Source organism: Falco naumanni, chromosome 2 (assembly GCF_017639655.2).
Source record: "Falco naumanni isolate bFalNau1 chromosome 2, bFalNau1.pat, whole genome shotgun sequence".
In the NCBI taxonomy this organism is placed as follows: Eukaryota; Metazoa; Chordata; class Aves; order Falconiformes; family Falconidae; genus Falco; species Falco naumanni.
In genome coordinates, this window is record NC_054055.1 from 9,688,001 (window position 1) to 9,708,349 (window position 20,349).

The window sequence follows — 20,349 nt, forward strand, 5'->3', positions numbered from 1 at the left end:
TGTTTGAATGTGATTTACTTGACAAAGCTTGTAAGACACCAATGTAAGCAAATTTACTAGTGAGTATGAAGTAGCAGACATCCCAGAACACAAGCCATTCCACATGGTGATCAGCGTTGATTTATGCTTGGAAAGTTTTCTGCAGACACACCTACGTGGAGCACACAGTCACATCTATCGCTGCCTTCCAACACGTTCACGCATCAAGCTAGGCACCGGGGGAAGAGAGAAGTTTTCAATTCTTCTTCCCAACATCCTCATCACTTCAAATACTCTGAGATCCTCTTGTGCAAACTGCATCTTTCACCCAGAAAGCACCTGAACTGCTAAACTATTCCAGTACAAGTGCCTTTCATGTCCTGCAACTGTTGCACACCTCTCTCCATCTTCCCTGCAAGACTGTCTGCTGGAATTCAGACTTTGTGCACACTGCATTGGTGCAAATTGTTTGCACTCCCAGAAGTTTTTTGTTTTTAAAGAGAGTGTTTAAAAAAAGAATCCAAATCAATGGGGGATTCAAACACTTTTAGATTATATTTAGTTTTTTCTACAGCATTCAGACGTAGCACTTCAGCAAGTAATTTTTATTTGGCTCATTTTATGGCTAGATTCAGAAACCTTCATACAGTATTAGGGGAGAGTAGGGTCTTGTCCCTCCAGTAATTGTGATCAAGGGATCTGATCAACAGCACACACATTTTTTTTTTATTCCAGCAATGAGCTACAGACACAAATGGCAACATGAAGACATCCAGTTCCCTGTTAGGTAGGACATGGCTAACAGGCCGAGGTTTGGGGTGAGGGATTTTTGGCTGGCTTTTTGTTGTTGTTGTTTTGCATTTTTCTGGTGCTGTTTGGGTTTTTTTTAATGGTTTTTTTTGGTTGTTGTTGGGTTTGGTTGTTTATTGGACCAACTGATCTAGCTGGGGATAAAAAAAATAAATTGAGTTTCTAGAAGAAGGGCTATGAACATGAAAACCCATGATTTTACTTCTTCCTTCCCCCCTGCCATCTAAATCAGTTGGCCTAATAACACACATCAGCTCTGCCTCCAGCCCCTGCCCTGCTTGCATGCTCAGACTGTCCCAACAACAGAAATACTCAATAATCTGGACACTTCCAAGAGTGACAGGATTTGGCACGTATAATCCATTTGCTCATTTGCAAATAATCACTGTTAAAATTACCTGCAGGCTTCACAATAAACCCTCCAAATAGAGGATCAACAGAGTTTAATAGTTTCCGTAGTTAACTTAACCACTAGGCCAAGTGACAAATCTATTAGCCCAGAATTAAAGTTCAAGATGTCTTGTTCAAGAGAATATAGCACTGCTGTATTTGAAATAACTAATTCCTTCTTATGTTGAGAAACAGAGTAAAGCCTTAACTACACGTTTTATGAGATTGGACAGAGCTAATCCATATGGACATACTACAGACTAGACTTATCACTTTGTAAGCTAGACAAAGAAAAAGATTGCTCTGAGATGTGGAACTTAATCTTTTTATATATATATACACAACAGAGAAATTTACTGAAACTCTGTTTCAGTTCCATGGTTCCACGTGTTGGAAAAGGACATGTGCAACAGAGAGCTGCAAAGTGAAGCGAAGCAGAAAATGTTGATACGCAGAAAACTTTTGTGTTGGTGTTATTTTCTTTGGTAGACCCACAGTCTGCTCAGTGTATGTCTGAATTTTGTGTTTGGAAGCTGCAGAACTATAAAAAGCTTTGCCATTTAAAACATTTTTAAAAGAAAGATATTGTATTCAGCTGACATATGCAAGTCATTTATTAAAATGTCAGATTGTCTGGGGAGACAGATAGCAAGTGTCACCCCTGGGCCTCAAAGAGGAGGTTAAAAATTAAAAACATGCTCATCATCTCTACCAGAGCACATTATAAGCTGAAAGTAGTCAAGTTAGCACAACAGCAAAGTTTTCTATTGAAAGAGAGGGAATTACAGAACAGTGTTTACTCTCCCCCAAGCACCAAGGCCTGTCTGACCTGCTCACAACAGCTCTAAAGCTAAGTCTGTCCCAAAAGAATTTCTTTGGGTGAAAGCTGCAATAGGCTGTTCGAGGTTTGGTAGCAGGTCTGGTAAGTCAGGGGAAAAAAAATACAAAAAAAATTAGTAACAGTCAGAGGAAAAGCAAGAGACAAAGTAAAAACTTTGTTTTTTCAGCCTGACTTGTCTCCTAGGTCTTGCCAGTGTAAGAATATTTTTGGATCCAGAACCCCAAGGGTAATTAAAATAACCATTTGCTTCTTAGCTCCCTGGGCTAAAAAATAAACAAACACACACACACAAAACACCCACACCACACAAAACAACCCAAAATCCACAAACAATGAAAGACGAGAATCTATAGCCCTGCATGGCATTTAATTTGAGACAGGTACAGGTGAAGCTCCTGCCATGCAGGGCAGCATCCAGGTTTCAGCTGCAGCAGGCACGTGCGTTGGAAGCTCCAACATCAAACTCCAGGCCCTAATTCTGCAAGGGCCTTGGTGCTAGAAATACCTGGGTGCTGTCTGCAGGGGGGAACCTGCTGGCAGTGGTACTCCGTGAAGTGAAGAATGAGTAAAACACTGCAACCACTGGACAGCTGCCAAAAGCAGATGTTTGCACAGTACCTCCACATCAGCCAGGCAAGTTGAGGGGGCAGGAAGGGAAATCAGCATCACTTATAGCAAGTCAGAGAAGGAACACTATCCCATAGCCCTGAAGGAGCCTAAATATTATAAACGGTCATAAAACTTCTCCCTTCAGCAAGAGGTATCAATAGAGTGCAGTTATTTGTTAAAGACCCACCTTTTCTTTCTCAGCTCTGAATGAATGCCAGTAACAAGCAGCTGGAGTGTTCTTCTGGAGGTGGCTGCTATAGAATTTAGAGGGGAATTAAATTTACATTCTCTTTATCCAAAATCAAGTCCAATGAAATTTGCTCTAGGGTCCAGTTTTGTTCAGCTGGTGCCAGATCTGACACACAAACCTCAAAAACTCTGCCACACAACACTACAAACACCACCAGACCCATCTCTAGTCATTACCCTTACTGCATGTCAAATCCATCTGAAATCAAAACCAAGCCACTAACTATTGCTCTTCACTCCATCTTGTGAATTAGCACAGCCTTTCAGCAGCTTCCATTAAACCATCACTAATTCTGATGAGCACCAACAACTCATCTGAACATACAGCAGCACACAGTTCCTAATGTCAATGATATTATATGTCATGCTACTTACGGGGGCCAAGGCTTGAAGCCTGCTGAGGTCAGTGGAGTGAAGACTGTTTACAGGACTAACCCCAGATACAATATTCTCAGTCTTCCCATCAACATCTACAGTGCTTCCAGAATAATCAACTGGTGGTTTGCCACCTGTTTCACTAGATGCAGCAGACAGGAATGCTGTAAAAGACGTAACAGTCGGCCTTCTGTCCATTCTAACTGCAACAATATCCATTTTCATACTACTTAAACAGTTGTGTTACTTAAGTGCAATTCTTACTCAAGTACCACAAAACTTAATCCACGCTATGAAGCAAGAGCTACATTCGGTCTTTGCTCTGCCCTACCGAAACATGCCTGGTGTAAGGGTTAAGGCTTCTCTAAAAGAAAGGGCATGGTAAAAAGTGACATTGGCAGCTTCCAAAATGATGAATTTCCACAACTTATAGGCAATTTTGAATGTATTTTTACAACAAACTGCTCAGAAAACAGCAACAAGCATTTTGGTCCAAACGTAATTTATTTTTGTTAATAACTTAGAGTGACTGCAAGCAAACTCAGCACTTATAAAAAGCTGCCCAACTGCAAAATGAGGACCAACGTATTACAGGGTTAGTACAACACAGACTGAGGCAGGGTCTGCATCGGCACCCCTCTCACCTTGGCAGCCGCAGGCTTCCTCTGTGCTTCCAAGCTTTTCCACATGAGCTCTACTCCCAAAGCATTAGTGGTATCCCAAAGGAGAGAGTGACAATGTTGGCAAGAGATTATGCAGACAGACAGGAAGGCAGATGGTCTACTGGTTTGGCTATGATAAAGGAGAGGAACTGGAATCCAAGCTGGGGAAGCAAAGGGACTTTTTCAGGCTAATACCCTGACAGATTTAGTTCAGGCTTAGTTTGCTGACCATGACATTAACAACAAGTTCCTAATGTTTTGGTACCAAAGAAATGCCACCACCAAAAGATACTCTGGACTCAAAAAGAGATATGCCTGACATAAACACCAAACAAAGAAAAATAGAACTTCATGCACCAGGATGAAAGCCAAAACAAATCTCACTGAGCAATCATATTTCCAGAACACCACGACATTTGCCAAAATACTGGGCCAAAGCTCATCTCCTCAGAGTTTGCTTCCACTGAAGTCAATGGCAATACACCTAGACTTGACTAATGAAATAAGGAACAAGTAAAATCAGGAAAACAGCCTCTCTGCTCTGCACACCATTGAAGGCTCATCATACTGCACTGCACTCCAGCTCACTCACATTTCAGCTCTAGAAGAGTTGGAGCATGACTGGATAAAAAGCACTCTCAGCTGCGGTTTGGCTTGGGTCTGAAGTGGCCCATGTCCTGCAGGGTTTGCCCATGAAAGCTGCTTGTTTGATATCCCTAGAAACACAAGAATCCTGTAGGGTCAGTTCATCTACATAAGCATCTTGTCTTCAACAGCAGCCATAAACCTTAAGAAAGGTAAATAACGCTGCACGCTCCCATCCTTTCACCATTTTTGGTTTGGGGACTTTCTAAGCCAGGTGTGGTTTTAGGGTATTTAGTAACCCTCAGTGGATTTTTTCTTCCTTTTTTTTTTTTTTTTTAATGAACTTGTCTAGTCTAAAACTTGTCCCCTCAAACTTACTCAACTAGCTACAGGCTCCTGAAAAATAAGAGAGGAATCTCCAAACTCCGCCCACCTCATACTCTATAACTTTGCAAAATGTGAACAGATGGGTAAGTTAACAAATGCTGGGAGTCACACAGCCACTTATAGCCCGGTGTGTAACTCAGCAGTTACACGCCTACCCAGACCTAAAGCTAGCCGACTGGGAACTCCAGCTGCAAGAACGTAACCTGTGGATTTAGAGAGATTTACTAATCTGAAAACAGAATCCTGCCTCAATTTGATCTTGCCAACTGCCATTTCAGACACACTGTTCTTGTGCTCATTACTAATTTTGTTTAAATGCAATCATATTACAAATCCAGCTCATTTCAGGCCTGTTTCACCACAGTTGCTGTGTACAGCTGTTTGCAAGGTTCCATCATTTTTTTTCTCAGCTGCAGTGGCAAATTACTGACATTACATTCAAAGAACCTTCAGTTAGCTCCATTCTAATCACCGCAAAGCTGAGGGACAAACAAGCTTTCCGCATTTTAATGTGTACAGCAGTACATTCCAGAAACAGTCCAGACACCTACAGCACTTCTTTAAAGTTTCATTCTTACTGATCCAGACTGGTAATTTTGGGTTTTTTTGAGTTTGTGTGTTTTTTTGTTTGGTTGTTTTTTCCCCCCAATTCATTATGCCACATTACATGAAAAGTAACAGAGAGCATGCATACACATCAAAAGGGTAGTACCCAGAAGTACACAGAAGACCCCAAATTCTGATCCATATACTGCACCTTGCAGAAAGGTTTAGTATGTTATTATCTCAACCCTTCAAATACAGCAATATCTTGCCACTCTGAAAACAAACTGTGACATCCAGTTCTGCATGTGTTTGTGATGGCAGATCTCCAATGAGGCATGATTCATCTCAGAATTAGGACTTCCAGCAAAATGCATGAAATGCAGTCAACCTTCCAACTGAACACTGCAGTCAGATGTCATGAACAAAATTACAGTGGATTTTGGACAAGATTTTTGAATGCCTATAGGTGTGTGGCTAAACTGGGAATTGTCCAGCTCAGTCTGTTAGAACACACACAGGGCACATGAATTTGACAAGAGTCCCTGAAAGAACAGGAGAATCACAAACATCACATCCGAGACGAGCAGAAATGCACAAATCTTGAGAATGGACAGCAGCGTCAGAGAGAAGGCAACACAGCCTCAACCACACCAAACACAAGGTAACTTTGATAAATAAGGTTGTGGGTAAGAGATGCCCCATCTTTCCTCCCAGGGTCTGAGTGCTGAATTAGCTTTTCACAAGGCTGAAGCCCCCCAGACTTGTCTCTCAACAAGTCCAGCACTGCTGCCGCCCTGTCAGCAAGTCACTTACACATGGCCAAAGCTAACAAATCCTCCTGGCACCCAGCTTGCAGCTGGATCACCACAGAACACTCTTACCAGTTCTCTGTAGTTACCTGACATTGTTAACACTATTAGGTTTTTCAATTCTGCAGCATTCAAAGGAAGAAAAAGAACGACTTCACGAGGTGCTTAATGAAAATATGTGACAAGCTCTTCTTCATCCTCCTGTTATTTCTGAGACTGTTCTGTCAACTGAGAACAGCTGCTATCATCTTTTAAGACTGCAAGAACCTCTCAGAAGACTGCTGACATTTTCCAAGCCCTGCACTTGGATCAGCCACGGGCTGTAATACTTCACAACAGAAGGAAGAACAGTTTTTGAATAGTGCAGAAACGTGCAGTGCACTAAAAGTCTCATTAGCATAGATGAAGCATAACTGGTTTTGTCTTCAAAGTTCCTCCTACTGCCCAAGGATTCAAACTACTAACTTCCTCACATGTGACCTCCCCAATGTCACACAGAAAGTGTGACACATAAACGCAATCTCAGAGATGAAACACAGCCTTGCCTTAACTGCAAGAAGCTTCCTCCTCTAATTTTTCCCCAGAACACCTACTCAAGCAAGCTCTTACATGCAATACATAGCTTGGCCAAATGATTTAAGGACTGGACAAACTCATTTACAATCCATGCTTAATACAGTGTTGGCAGTCTTGATCAATATTTAGGAATTCAATTTCTTTACATCAGAAAAACCACAAACTTCACATAGTAAACAATGACCAAAGGAAAGAAATGACTGCAAATTTCTGACATCTATCACCAGTTCTTCCATTCATTTTTTTCTTCAGGCAGATTTGGAAAACAGAGGAGCTTCTCAAAGGACAGCCTGCTTTTCACAGAATCATAGGATCATTTAGCTTGGAAAAGACCCTTAAAATCATCAAGACCAACTCGGCACAGTCAAGCCCACCACTGAACCATGTCCCTAAGCACCACACCTACACAGCTTTTAAACACCTCCAGGGATGGGGGCTCAACCGCTTCCCTGGGCAGCCTGTTCCAATGCTTGACCACCCTTTCGGTGAAGAATTTTTTCCTACTATCCAATCTAAACCTCCCCTGGCACAACTTGAGGCTGTTTCCTCTTGTCCTGTTGCTTGTTACTGGGAGAGGAGACCGACCCCCACCTGCCCACAGCCTCCTGCCAGGCAGCTGTAGAGAGCGATAAGGTCCCCCCTGAGTCTCCTCCTCTCCAGGCTGAGCACCCCCTGTTCCCTCAGCTGCCCCCCATCAGAGCTGTGCTCCTTGTTGTACCCAGGGAAGAACTGGTCTTACTATTAATGCCTTCTTTGCCTTAGTCTTTAAGTACCTCAGCCTGGTCCTCATCCTTCGTCACTACATTTCCCCTGGCATCCATTAAAGAAGTGAGACTCTTCTTAGCCCTCCTTTTGTTGCTAATGTATTTATAAAACCATTTTTAATTGTCTTTTATGGCAATAGATTAAGCTCTAGCTGGACTTTGGCTCTTCTAATTTTCTCGTTGCATAACCTCACTGCATCCTTGTAGTCCTCCTGAGTAGCCTGCCCATTCTTCCAACGGCCATAAATTCTCCTGGTTTCCCACCCCGCCCCCCCCCGAGTTCCAGGCAAAGCTCTCTGTTCAGCCATGCCAGTCTTCTCCGCCCCGCCCCCCAGGTCACCTTTCAGCACACGGGGACAGCCTGCTCCTGTGCATTTAGTATTTCCTTCTTGTAGGAAGTCCAGCCTTCCTGTGCTCCTTGGCCCTTCAGGGCTGCTTCCCAAGGGACTCTGTCAACCAGGCTCCTAAACAGGCCAAAGGCAGCCGTCCCAAAGTCCAAGGTGGCACTTCTGCTGACCCCTCTTCCTTACTTCTCTGAGAAACAAAAACTGCATCATTTTGCAATTGCTGTGCCCAAGGGGGCCTCCAGCCACCACATCACCCACAAGTCCTTCTCTGTTCACAAAAACAGGTCCAGCGGGATGCCTTCCTTGGCTGGCTCCCCCACCAGCTGGGTCAGGACATTCTCTTCCACACACCCCAGGAACCTCTGAGACCGTTTCCTCTCTGCTGTACTGTATTTCCAGCAGACATCTGGGCAGTTGAAGTCCCCCATGAGAACACGGGCTAGTGACGGTGAGATTTCTCCTAGCTGCTTATAGAATATTTCATCTGCCTCTTCACCCTGGGTGGGTGGTCTATAACAGACTCCCACCGTAACATCTCCCTTGTTGCCCTTCCCCCTGATTCTTACCCACAAACACTCAAGTTTATCGCCACCATCATTTTAAGCTCTAGATAGCCCAAACCCTACCTAACACACAGGGCTACCCCAAGGCCCTTCCCTCCTTGCCTACCCCTTCCGAAGAGTTTATAGCCATCTATTGCAGCACTCCAGTCACATGAGTCATGCCACCATGTTTCCGTGATGGCAACTATGTCATAGCTTTCCTGCTGCACAAGGGCTTCCAGCTCTTCTTGTTTATTGCCCATGCTGCGTGCACCGATGTAGAAGCACTTCAGCTGGACTATCAATCCAACCACCTGTTCGTGGTGAGAAGGCCCAATTCTTATGTGACCATCCTCAGGCACTTCTGTGGTTTCTAACACATCAATAACCCTTGTGTCTTTGCTGCCAAATGGATCTCCGATCCCTACCTCCATGGAGATGGAAGACTGAAGGACCTTGCTAGCACACTGTCCCTTAAACACTGGCGTGCCACCCCCAGGCTTATCTCTGGTGAGCCTGGTTTTATTCCTTTCCCTGTTTAAATCTAGTTTAAAGTTTTTTCAACAAGCCCTGCTAACTCCTGCGCAAAGATTCTTTTCCTGCTCTGAGAAAGGTGTACTGTGTCTGTTGCCAGCAGGTCTGGTATCCTGTAAAATCACCCACAATCAAAGTACCCAAAATTCTGTCAGTGACACCAGGCATCCATCTGCTAGCTCTTCTTGTTTCTTCCCTTATTGTTCCCTGCAGCTGGAAGGATAGAGGATATTACTGATAGTTAAGGTATTATAGAGGACCCAACAGCAGTGACTTCTGAGTCTGCTGCTGCTTCAAAGCACCTTGAACCTAGTAAGCAAGCAAAGGCTTGAATCAGTAACCACAGACTGTAAATCTGTCTGTGATTTTGCCAGAGTGACAGTCTTCTTCATTGAATAAATATCGCACACTTCATTGCTTTAGACTGACACTTCAAACTTCACCCAAAAGCTATCAAACAGCCAGGGCGCTGAAGAAAGGAGCAGAACACTTTCTGCCCGTGGCCTCGCTCCTGTAGAACTTTTTCAGAGGTCCTTGGAAAGACGTAAGGACTATCCATCCCTGCAGAGCAGCCTTCAATCAGATGAAAAGCTTAGATTTAAATAAGATCCACTGCAGAAAAACAGCAATGACCCCATGCCCACATTCAGCTACCAAAGGGTTAAATAGTAATTGCTATGTGATGAGAGCACAACAGCTGAAAAACTACTGAGATCCCCAATTTTGACCTACACCACTGCAGCACAGCAGACCAAAGGGCCATCGATCATACATTAAACATACGAACTGTCTGAAATACCCCGTTTCAGGTGATCACAGTTAATTCCTCAGATACAAGAAACTGTTAAGAGCAACAGAGAAATAGAAGCCTCTTTAGAAAAGTTTGGAAATTTACTAATGACTAGTTATCTAGGTGCATAAACATCTTAGCTCTTACCACAGATGTCAGCCATTTGTGTCCTCCTTTGGGTGTTCTCTAGATGACTGCATCACTGACACTGACAGAGGAACGTAATGACATAAACAGCAGACACCCAGGCTGGAGACCAGCTGGGAGATTTATCATGGCCAATTAAATAGGGGAGGAAACAATTAACAAAAGCCTCAGTTCTGAAAATTATCAAATGGAACACTCAGAATGTATTTCTGCAGTAGCCAGATCAATTTAAACTGTGACAGAGTCAACTGTTTGTGTGTTATTATTGCATTACACTGAGCAAAGGTCAAAGCATTAATTTTTCAGTTCAACTCGATACATGCACAACTACTAGAAACATTAGCAATGTCACTCTCTGTAACTATCATCAAACACCCAAGGGAACAAACGAGATGATGAAGAAAAAACCATCAAAACCACTTAATGCTGACAAATTACTGTTACTTACGAGATAGTTGGCAATTCCTCTTCTTTTCAGTCTCACAGATATGCACTGAATAATGATTCAAACCAGACTGCCTACAAAGTTGTTGCATATTCAGTAACATCCTGCGTCATCACATGACTTTCTTAAGGGGTTGACCTCTATGGATGCTGCAAGGGTACCAGGAGATGCAGCCCAGCATACTACACAAAGTAAAAGTTGTCATCCAGGGAGTCCCCAGTCCAGAAGAAGACACAGGAGACTCGTATGTTGGATAACTACATACCAAGCAGATGATAAACAGCCATAGCCCCATCAACTATCAATACCATATATAATACCTGCTTATTTTTAAGGTAATTAATGTATTCATAGTTCTATTTCTAGCAATATTGATACAAGAAACCAGAACCCAACATTCTTGAATCTCACCTATCTGATCCCAAAATTTGCATCCAGACACACACTTCCCCTTCAAATTACGAAAAGGGATGGAAAAGTAGTACGGGGTTATTTATAAAACACATATATATTATACATGTTCCTTTCCCGAGTTAAGTAAAGGTGGCCCATCCACCTACATCAAAACAATTAGTGTTTTGGCAGGATAGGTGACGCATTACGATATGTCCCCACATACTACGGGCACTTTTTTTTTTTACCCCCCATCAGCTCTTCCTACCATTGTGAAATAGAATTCACTCCTACGTGGGCCACAGGTAACCCTGGATCCTGCCTAACAGATAGAAAGATAGGAAAAACCATTTTATTTGCAATTCATAAAAAGACCATTACAATTTGCAAGATTTTACAACAGCGCGAGCGACTTACAAACATAATGTACAACAATCACTGAAGAAAAGAGCGCTCTGTTAGATAAATGTTGAGTGACCCTTCTCTTGTCGGGAACTAGAGAGTCAGAGTCCAGCTAATAAATCATAATTACCTTGATGCCATTTTCCCACCCAAAAGGAACCCTATAAATTTAACAATAGTAGCATTTGTCAATTACTGAACTTGATCTTTTAAATACTTTTTCAGAAGCAGCAACAGTTAAAGATGTTGATCATGAACTGTGATGTCAACTACGAGGGCCTGACTTTCTTTTACAAATATTAAATCCAGTTTATACAACTCATTTTGCTTGTCTCTCAATAATGGTTCTTGAAAGACAACCCACTTTTTTTTTCATTTGCGATATTACATATAATTGATTATGTCTCTTAATCCTTGCATCTTGTACTGCAGGGCAATATCCTGCTTGATATTATTATATGTGTGCAAGATTCATTTTCTGCCTGGCAGAGTCTACATAATTTAATGTAAGTCTCTTGTCTGCCCTTTGCCAAAAATTCTCTAGTTGGATATACGCTAGCTCTTAAATGCACTGCTGTTAACAGGTTTCCTGTGAGGAATGCCTCTATAATGCTCAATCCAATTATTACTTTATCTCTGTCAAAATTAGAAATACCATGGCCCTGAGATAACAATTTAGTCCAATTTATAAATTCTTGGGTTTGCCAGTTACAAGGCCTCAGAAAGACGGTATCTGGAACAGGTACTTCCCATTATGAGACTGGTTCCTCCCCCTTGGCAGGTATTACCGTTATCGCTTTTGGGTGCCAAATAGATGGTATTTTATCTTTATCCTTCTGCTACCCATAATCTTTCAAATTCTTCCTCAACACCCTCCTGTTGAACAACTTGTCTTATTGTTTTTTTCCAAAGACTCTGCAATCCTGTGCAATCTTCAAGTCTGTACACTGGGAATTAGTCCCACAAGACTGGTAATATCCAAACCACCGTTCCCAGTGCTAGAATATAAAAAGGCAACACAGGTGCTCACTAGTAGATGTAACCATTCTTTGACAGCTGCTCAAATGGCCAAGTCAAGGGTTTCTAAATTTGTATTTGCGTGCCGTAGATCTGCCAAGTAGACCAATCATGCTATAGTATACTCTTTTAAGATGTCAATTTTTTGAAATGGCTTCAAAAGGAGCCTTCTCAATTTGATGCAACCAATCATTAATTTTTATTAGGAGTTCTGGTTTTGACATTCCAATCCGTGGATTAATAAATAAAGCCAAATATTTTTCAGAACTGCCAGGTTCAATCATATTCAAGGGAATGCCGTTAACTGTCCACGGAGGACAGTCACTGATCGCATATGTATGTTTAATGGGCTTGATATTAAAGCCATAGCAGTTTTCCCTTTCTATCTTGAGGCAAGTAAGTTAACAAAAGACCTCGAAAATTTCAATATTCTTTTGCGTTCCCTACAATGAGCCACTTCACAAGACTAAATAGCCTGCAAAAGCCATAGTTGTTATCTTTCTCATTATGGTGTTGAAACCCACTTCCCTCCATTTCCAATTTACACAGTAGAGGGTCTACAGACAAGTTAAATAAAATAGGAGATAGTGGGCCACCCTGTTTTACACTGATCTGGACCCTGACAGGATCTGACTGCTAATTCTTCAAGCCAATATGAGTGTTGGTATTACAATATAAGTTCATAACCAGGGCTATAACGTGAATGTCCACACCCTTTTGTTTAAGGGCCATAATGATGTGTGAAAGGCTTTAGCTAGACCTACAAAATGCACTTCCAGGAGTCCATGTTCCTTCTTAGCATTCCTAGTTAAACGCTGTAATAGTTTTAAACTCTCTGCACATCCTGATGATCTTATACACCCTCTTTGCTACAGATGAATGGGACATGCCTTAGTCATACTCGCTGTTAAAACCCTTGAGAACAACTTTTAAATGATTGAACCAACAGTAATGGGTTGACAATTATTGATGCCATTCAATATATCCAGTAGAGCCAATTTAGATGTTAGCACAGCCTGACATTCTTTCACCATGTGCGGTATACTGCCAGTCACTAGCCATAGACTGAAAAGCTCTATCAGTTGGGTGCAAAGAGGATTTATCTTAACAAGATCTCTCAAACTAAGCCCATCTGGTCCTGGCACCGCATTTTGACTAATCTCTTTGACGTTTTTAGGGATTTCTTTTGCTGCGATCATGGCTTCAAATGCTGAGTTGTCAGCCTGACCCATGGTCCTGAAAGCACCTAGGCCCTTGAATGTTCCTGGCAATTCCCATCTTGACTTGAATACTTTGTGCACCTCATCCAGTGGGATACTGCATTTTAGGGTTTCTACCTCATCCAGGATAATACCAGCCAGTTTTCCTCTATCCAAGTAAAACAGCCGGAATCAGAGGAACTGGCCCCGTTTCTTAGCCCTCTTCTTCATCCACTGCTTTGGTAGGCTACTTGGTACTTTCGACCCTGACTTGCTTTCAACTCTGAGGACTTCATAAACAGGCATGCATAGCAGTCCTCAACTGCCTTGTTAATCAGCGACAGGGACCCTTCCTTCCCTTCTATCACCTTTTCAGAAGCTCCCTGAAGGATGGGCAGCTTAGTAGATGTTAACCAGTCTGAAATTTTTCTACTATAATGGGACCTTAGTCCTCTTTCCTCACATGATCCAATGTCAGCAAGGTATTCCCCCTCTTTCCTTATATGTTCTCTCCACGCTTGATCTTTCTCCATCCTCTTTACAGGACTTTTATGCAGTCCTCTTATCACTTGCCTGCTTAGTTGTTTTTGACAGAATACGCTCCACAGTCAACTTATTTATGTTCTTACTTCCCTCATACTGCTTATGCAGCTTTTTCAACAACTCCACCTCCTCATCAGTCCAGCACTGCCAGTGTAGTCCTCTCACAGTACCCTCTTTAGGGCAGGAAGAAAGAATTTGTAGAGGAATGAAGGCAGTGGGCTGATTAGCATTGATAACATGCAGCTGTGGCCTTGCCTCGAAGGCAGTGGGTTAATTGATATGGACGATGTGCAGCTGTAGCTCGTTCCGCTAAGTAGGAGGAACAGTGTGGTCTGACCTCTGGAGGAAGGAGAAACAGCATGGACAGTAGAATCTGGCCGATGGTAAAAATCCTTATTGCAGCCTGACAGCTTGTTTGTGCTGCAACAATAATTCACACCGTGTTTCCAGTAACTGGATGTGCCAGGTGTTTATGTTGCCCAAGTCCAATTTTTGTTTCAAGTACTCTCTTATATTCCTCACATATCCAGCCATTGACAGTTGCTGCTTCTACAACCCCTTTGCACTTCAGAAAGCAGCAGGCAACACTATGATGTTTTACATCTGTCCTACCACAACAGGACCATGTAAACACAATCTTTTTCCTTCCATCGGGTCTCTTTAGATGGTCTACGAGTCCTGATATTTTTCCTATCTGGTTCCCACACCGTGGACAAGATGTATTATTTTCCAGGGCCTTTACCACCAGCGTTCCATGAGTTGATAGGCCCATACTGGTTCCCAGGATAGCAGTTGATGGCACTGGAGCAAACTGAACCATAGCTCCTGTGGGTGAAAGCTCCTCCTCACTCTTATTCTCTCTCTCCCGTGGGCTGACTGTAATGCCCTTATAACTCGGGGAAGCAGGTTCCTCATACACCTCTCAGAAGCTGGCCAAGCAGTCCTCTGAAGTGGAAGGATGACACCATTCCAAGCCATCAGCCTCCGAGTTTAACTCCAATCCAACCAGATTCAATCTCTCTTCCACTGGTTTTTCAAGGTCAGAGATGGTTCTACTGACCGCAACATCTCTCAAGCCCTTAACGCTTGTTTGTGTGGTGACCGATACATGAAGTTAACCGCATCAGTCTACCCATTTTGGCAATTTAAATTTGAGGACAAGTATAAGCCAGACAGCACAGCCTTCTACAGCTGTCAGGCCGAGCCCAACAGTGCCTGTGGGCACAGGCTTTGGGCAATGAGTAATAATCAATAGCAGGAATTTATTTAACCTTATTTAAATCCTATCAAGTCGTCGGTGGAGCCATTAGATGGGAAGTAACTCAGTAACTCAGATTGGGGCAGAGGGTCAGCTCAGTTCCCCTGAAGAGCATCCAGCAGGACCACAGGGAGGTGCGACCTCTGCAGCTAAGCCCAGTTAACAACTATGATCCCGAGTTAAGAGAGTCTTAGTTACCCCTGAAAAATACAGCGGGGCTAAATTACGGGGTCTCATTTTACAAACCTTGCAGACTTCATTGAGAACCTTTCTCCAAACGCTTTTTTTTTTTTTTTTGTAAATAACGTTGATGTTTCCTCAGCACTTTAGCCTGGTAAGACGCACTGCTTTGATAGCGGGACGCACATTGCTACACATATGCTACAAAAAGAAGATTTACAGCAATAACCACCGAACATGCTTGTTTTAACATGAAGGTGTCAACGATCCGTTTCGCTGCCGCCAGCGTAACATCATGTACATCAAAACACCCCAAGTTTCGGTGTTGCATTTTTTTGGAGAAGCCACGCTTCCCCCTTCCTAATTTTTCATCTTTTCAGGCAAATAAATGACCTCAGGTCCTAGCCAAGGGCACTGCCGCCCCACAGGCTCTTCCAGTGCCATCAGCGCCGCGGGCAGCCAGGCGGGGGCCCGAGGGGGTGGCCCAGGCGGTGGGTGGGCGCCGGTCACTCGCCCCCTGCTCCGGTGGGATCCGGTGGGATCCGGGCCCCTCGCCCGCTGGGGACGGGCACAGCTGCCAGGGCACCCACCGCCCGGGACACCCGCGGCCCAGGCCGGCCACCTCCCCCCGCCCAGCCCCCCTCCCCCCGGAGGACACCCCCGCCGGCACCCACCTTGTTGAGGTGGGGGTTCCGGGTGATGTCGTAGCCTCGCTTTTTGACGGCCAGGGCGCCGCCGCGGTGGGTCGCGCTGCCCCCGGCCTGGCAGCCGCGGCCCCGGCTGGCGCTGAGGAGCAGCGGCCTCCGGCCGGCCCCCACCAGCCGCAGCAGGCGGCCGCCCGCCCCGCCGCACACCGGCACCATGGCCCTGCCGCGTCTACCGGGACGGCGTGAGCGGGGACGGGCGCCCGGCGGGGCGGGGAGGGCGGGGCGGCCCGGCCCAGGTGTGCCGCGCCCGGCCCCTCACGGCGTGGCGGACCCCGGCGAAGCGAAGCGAAACCCAGGAAGCAGATCCCGGTCGCGCCTCCTCCGTTACCTGTTAAGGCGCAGCCGGCGGCGGAGGGGAGGGGGCTGCTCGCCGGGGCCCGCCCCCGCCGGGGACAGCGGGCCCGCCCCGCCCGGGGCCCAGCGGCGGCCGCGGCACGGCCGGCCTGAGGGGACGGGGTCAGCCCGGCTGGCGCTGCGCCCCCGCGGGGCTCGCCGGAGCCCCTCGCCGCGACCCCCCTGCTCCGCTGGTGCCGGTGCTGTCCCCTGAGGCTTTAATGAAGGGCACGGTGAGGGGGGAGCCCCGGCCGGCGCTGCGGGGAGCGGGGCTGGTGCCGGGGGCCTGGGGCAGACGCGGGGCGGGGGGCGGAGGGGGCAGCTGTGGGTCCTTGGGAAGCTCTTGGGGAGGCCTAACCAGGCTGCCCCCTTCTGCAGTGTGAGCGGCCGTGGGTAGCTCAGCATTTCAGTCTACCTGTAATCTGTGTGTCCCATGTATAAAATCTATATATGCCATATACTGCCTATACACAATGCATATACTATATGAGGGTCACGTGTGTATTACATGTATTTCTTTTATATATCCAAGTCACCGAAGAAGGCAGGGCCCTGCATCTGTTTCTACAAGAGATGAGCTCTTTTACCCTTTGAAATGCCGACATCACCATCGCTGCTATCACTTCTCATATAAAAACCCACTGCCTGGCTGAGTCCCCAACACAGGGGACGATTCGGGATCGGTTCCACTCAGATCAACACTGCTCCCATACGCGTGTCCCCATGGCGAAGCTCAGGTCTGCTCTGGGCGCTCTCCAGCTTCTCCTTCCGTTTGTGTTGCTGTCTGCAGATGTATTTTTTAATATGCTTTCATATTTTGGGGGACAAATGATACAGTCTGTGCAGAAAAGAACAGACTACAGAGTGAAAGGCGTTGATTATTTGGATATGCTTGTCCTTTCTTGCCTTGGCATTTTATAGGCACTCCATAAAATAAGCTATTTCAGCTTAATTCCATGACCTTATGATTTCTCCCTAAAGAGTACATGGTTCATGCGTTGCCCTCAGTGTGCCCAGGATATTTACGCCTCTGCTATAAAACAATGATTATATTCAAACCTCATATTTCAGGACTGTGGCCACTTAGTAACTACTAGGACCATGGGGGAAAATACTTCCCCACCCAGTCAGATATATTCTGAGAGTGAGGTGGTTGGTCAGGTCTTTGGTTTTTTTTTCCTTTTGCTTTAAAATACCACAAATTGGCCATATGTGGAGATGCACCACTCATGCAGTGGAGGTAAAGGAATATGTGCATCCCTGAGGCCAGGTTATAATGAGGGGGATTCTTAGTGCATGGAAGACACAAGAGGGAATTTTCCACTATTACTGCTTTTTTGCATAGCTATAAATTAGAAAAATTTGAGACTTTGATCTTGGGAAGATGAATCTGCATAAAAACTAAGTCAACATCTTGCCAGCTTCACAAAGTTTTCCTGCTCCCACCAGCCAGCACAACAGTGGTCTCACCCAGCCTAAATTTGAGTGAGCTGTTCTCCACACCATTACAGATCCACTGTAAATTCTGCAGTGTCTTTGTGGTGGCTGTGGCCATGTGCATAGCAAACAGGACATTTGACACTGCTGTTTGTAGGAGAGTCCATAATACTAAATCTCTGGATTCTTGAGCCACTCCTAGTGAGCAAAGATAAAAAAAGAGGAGAAACTTCCCTGACTGCTTTGCAGAAGTACACCATTAAGTTGTTTGAGGAGATTTATGTGACAGAGGAAGAAGTGCCAGGCTGAGAGCCTGCACAATACGGTTGCTTGACACAGCTGAGGAGCGTCTTGGGTGGTAGCATTAGCTGGCCTAGCAAGAGGTGTACATCCTCAGGCTCTGAGCAAATGCATTTACCTGGAGAATCTAGCTCTTCCTACCTGCAGAACCTAATTACACCATCTAGTGCTTTCTAGTGGATGCACCACTAACAAAACGCAATGAGTTCACTTTGCCTGTTTTGTAAAACACTGTGTGCTTCTTCTTGGAAAAAACAGCCCACAGCTTCATGTTGAAAATGCTCTAAGAGAAGGTCAGAACTCAACGTCCGTATAATTTGACTGTGTATGTCTAACAGTTAACTTAAACTGGTTTAGACTACATGCAGAAGGTCTGTTTGGGGTTCATGTGCTTGTCATCTCTGCTATGAACAGCAGGAAATGCCAGTCAGTTTTAACTGGTTCACTAAACAGTAGCTTTAGCGTCTTGAATTGTGAAGAGTCAAACCACCATGCGTTATGGCGTTGCAAACCTACCTAGGGTGTGATGCGCATTCTGCATGATACAGAGGCAGTTACTAAAAAAAAAACACAAACAACCCTACACTACAACCTGAAATGTATTCAATGCAAAATTCCCATCAACTGTTTTGACATTTTTAACCCAATATTCTTCACTGTGCGGGTGATGAGGCGCTGGCCCAGGCTGTCCAGCTCAAGGCCAGGCTGGACGGGGCTGGGAGCAGCCTGGGCTGGTGGAAGGTCCCTGCCCATGGCAGGGGGGTGGGACTGGATGGTCTTTAAGGGTCCTTCCAACCGAAACCAGTTTATGATTCTGTGATAATTCTATATCCGCAGACAGAAAAGGTTTCCTAGCGTGTTGAATATTTTATCTTCTATGCCTAGTGACAGCTGCATACAAGCCCTACAAGTGAGGGAAAGAGAATTTCAGGGCTAGATTAAATCCCTCGTTGTATCACTCTAAGTAGGTGGAACAATTAACCTGAGAGGCTTTCAGACCTCCAATGGACTAAATTTCCAATGTTTTGGAAATACAGAAAGGCCTATTAAAGTGTAAAATAATAAGTATGAACATGATCTAGTGAAAACAACTTGTTTTTTACAGTAATGATGTTTTACTGATGAAAATGGGTATTATCACAAAGCATTTTGATATCTACAGAACTGTTCATTTTTCAGTGAAGCTGAAACCCTGACTAGTCTCAATTTTGAATTAAAAAATGAATTATAAGAAAATAATATACTGAGAACAGATTTTACAAGAATTTTTTACTGTGTGAATTTACTTTTGAGTTTATTTTATATAATCCATTTAACAACAGAAGTTCCAAAGTTCCATCTGAAATAGGTTTGATTCTTCAGATCAACACAAGCAAGAATAACTTTTATTGGGTCTTTTTCAGAACTGATCGCTTAAATTTACTCAGCTGTAGCAAATACTGAAGATACAATATTTCCTTGTCTGAGAAGGGGCAGGGTGTTGCTGGCTTCTGTATCTACAAACCATGTCTCTCGCAGCCTCCTAATCCTCTGAACCTTCTGGTAGACCTTACTTAATTTTGCTTCAGAGGAGTAGACGACTAAGTACTATTAAAGACAAGATGCGATAGCACAGACATCAGCACAGTTACCGTGGAAGGCAGAGACTAATAATGAAAAGCAAATTTATGGTCCATGCCTGCTTGATAAAAGACAGGGAAGCTGTGGGAGGAGGAAATAAGGCATTAAAAGGCGTTTCCCATGCCATGGGACCACTGGCCCAGGCTGACAGCTTTGGTCTGTTCCTGAATGGTGCAGGGAATTGTTATTTCCTGACATTGGACCTGAGTGAGTGAAGGTAAATGTGACACCTCCTCGGGCTGGGCTCCAGTTTTCTAAACACTGGCAATTTTATTCTGCTTTGTAATGTTCTTCAAGGTGCCTTCTCAGAACTCGTGAATCACTGCCTGTTTTTGTGACATGGGTGGAACACACTTTTTTAGCTAAGAATGCCCATAAACTAGCACACAGTGAGCTAACAGAATTAACTCATTACCATCACAAGGATTTCACAGTTTTCTCAAGAGTAAATCAGCTTCTCCTGCCTAATACTATTCCAAAGCACAACAAAATAAAGGAGCTTCATTGCTTGCTTTGCGGCTTGTCAAACCACATTTCCCAAAGCAGCAATCTGAAACTGAGAGAGCTCCCCAA

At 44.5% G+C, this 20,349-nt stretch overlaps 1 protein-coding gene across 1 annotated transcript in view; it reads right to left on the reverse strand.

Annotated features, from left to right (window-relative positions):
• ME3 (malic enzyme 3) overlaps positions 1 to 16,428 on the reverse strand; it is a 136,390-nt gene extending 119,962 nt beyond the window's left edge. Inside the window, exon 1 of the mRNA XM_040584379.1 lies at positions 16,054 to 16,428. Within this exon, the coding sequence (XP_040440313.1) occupies positions 16,054 to 16,242 (189 nt within the window). The 5' untranslated portion in view covers positions 16,243 to 16,428. The remainder of the gene's footprint in view (positions 1 to 16,053) is intronic.
• Positions 16,429 to 20,349: the final 3,921 nt, after the last annotated feature.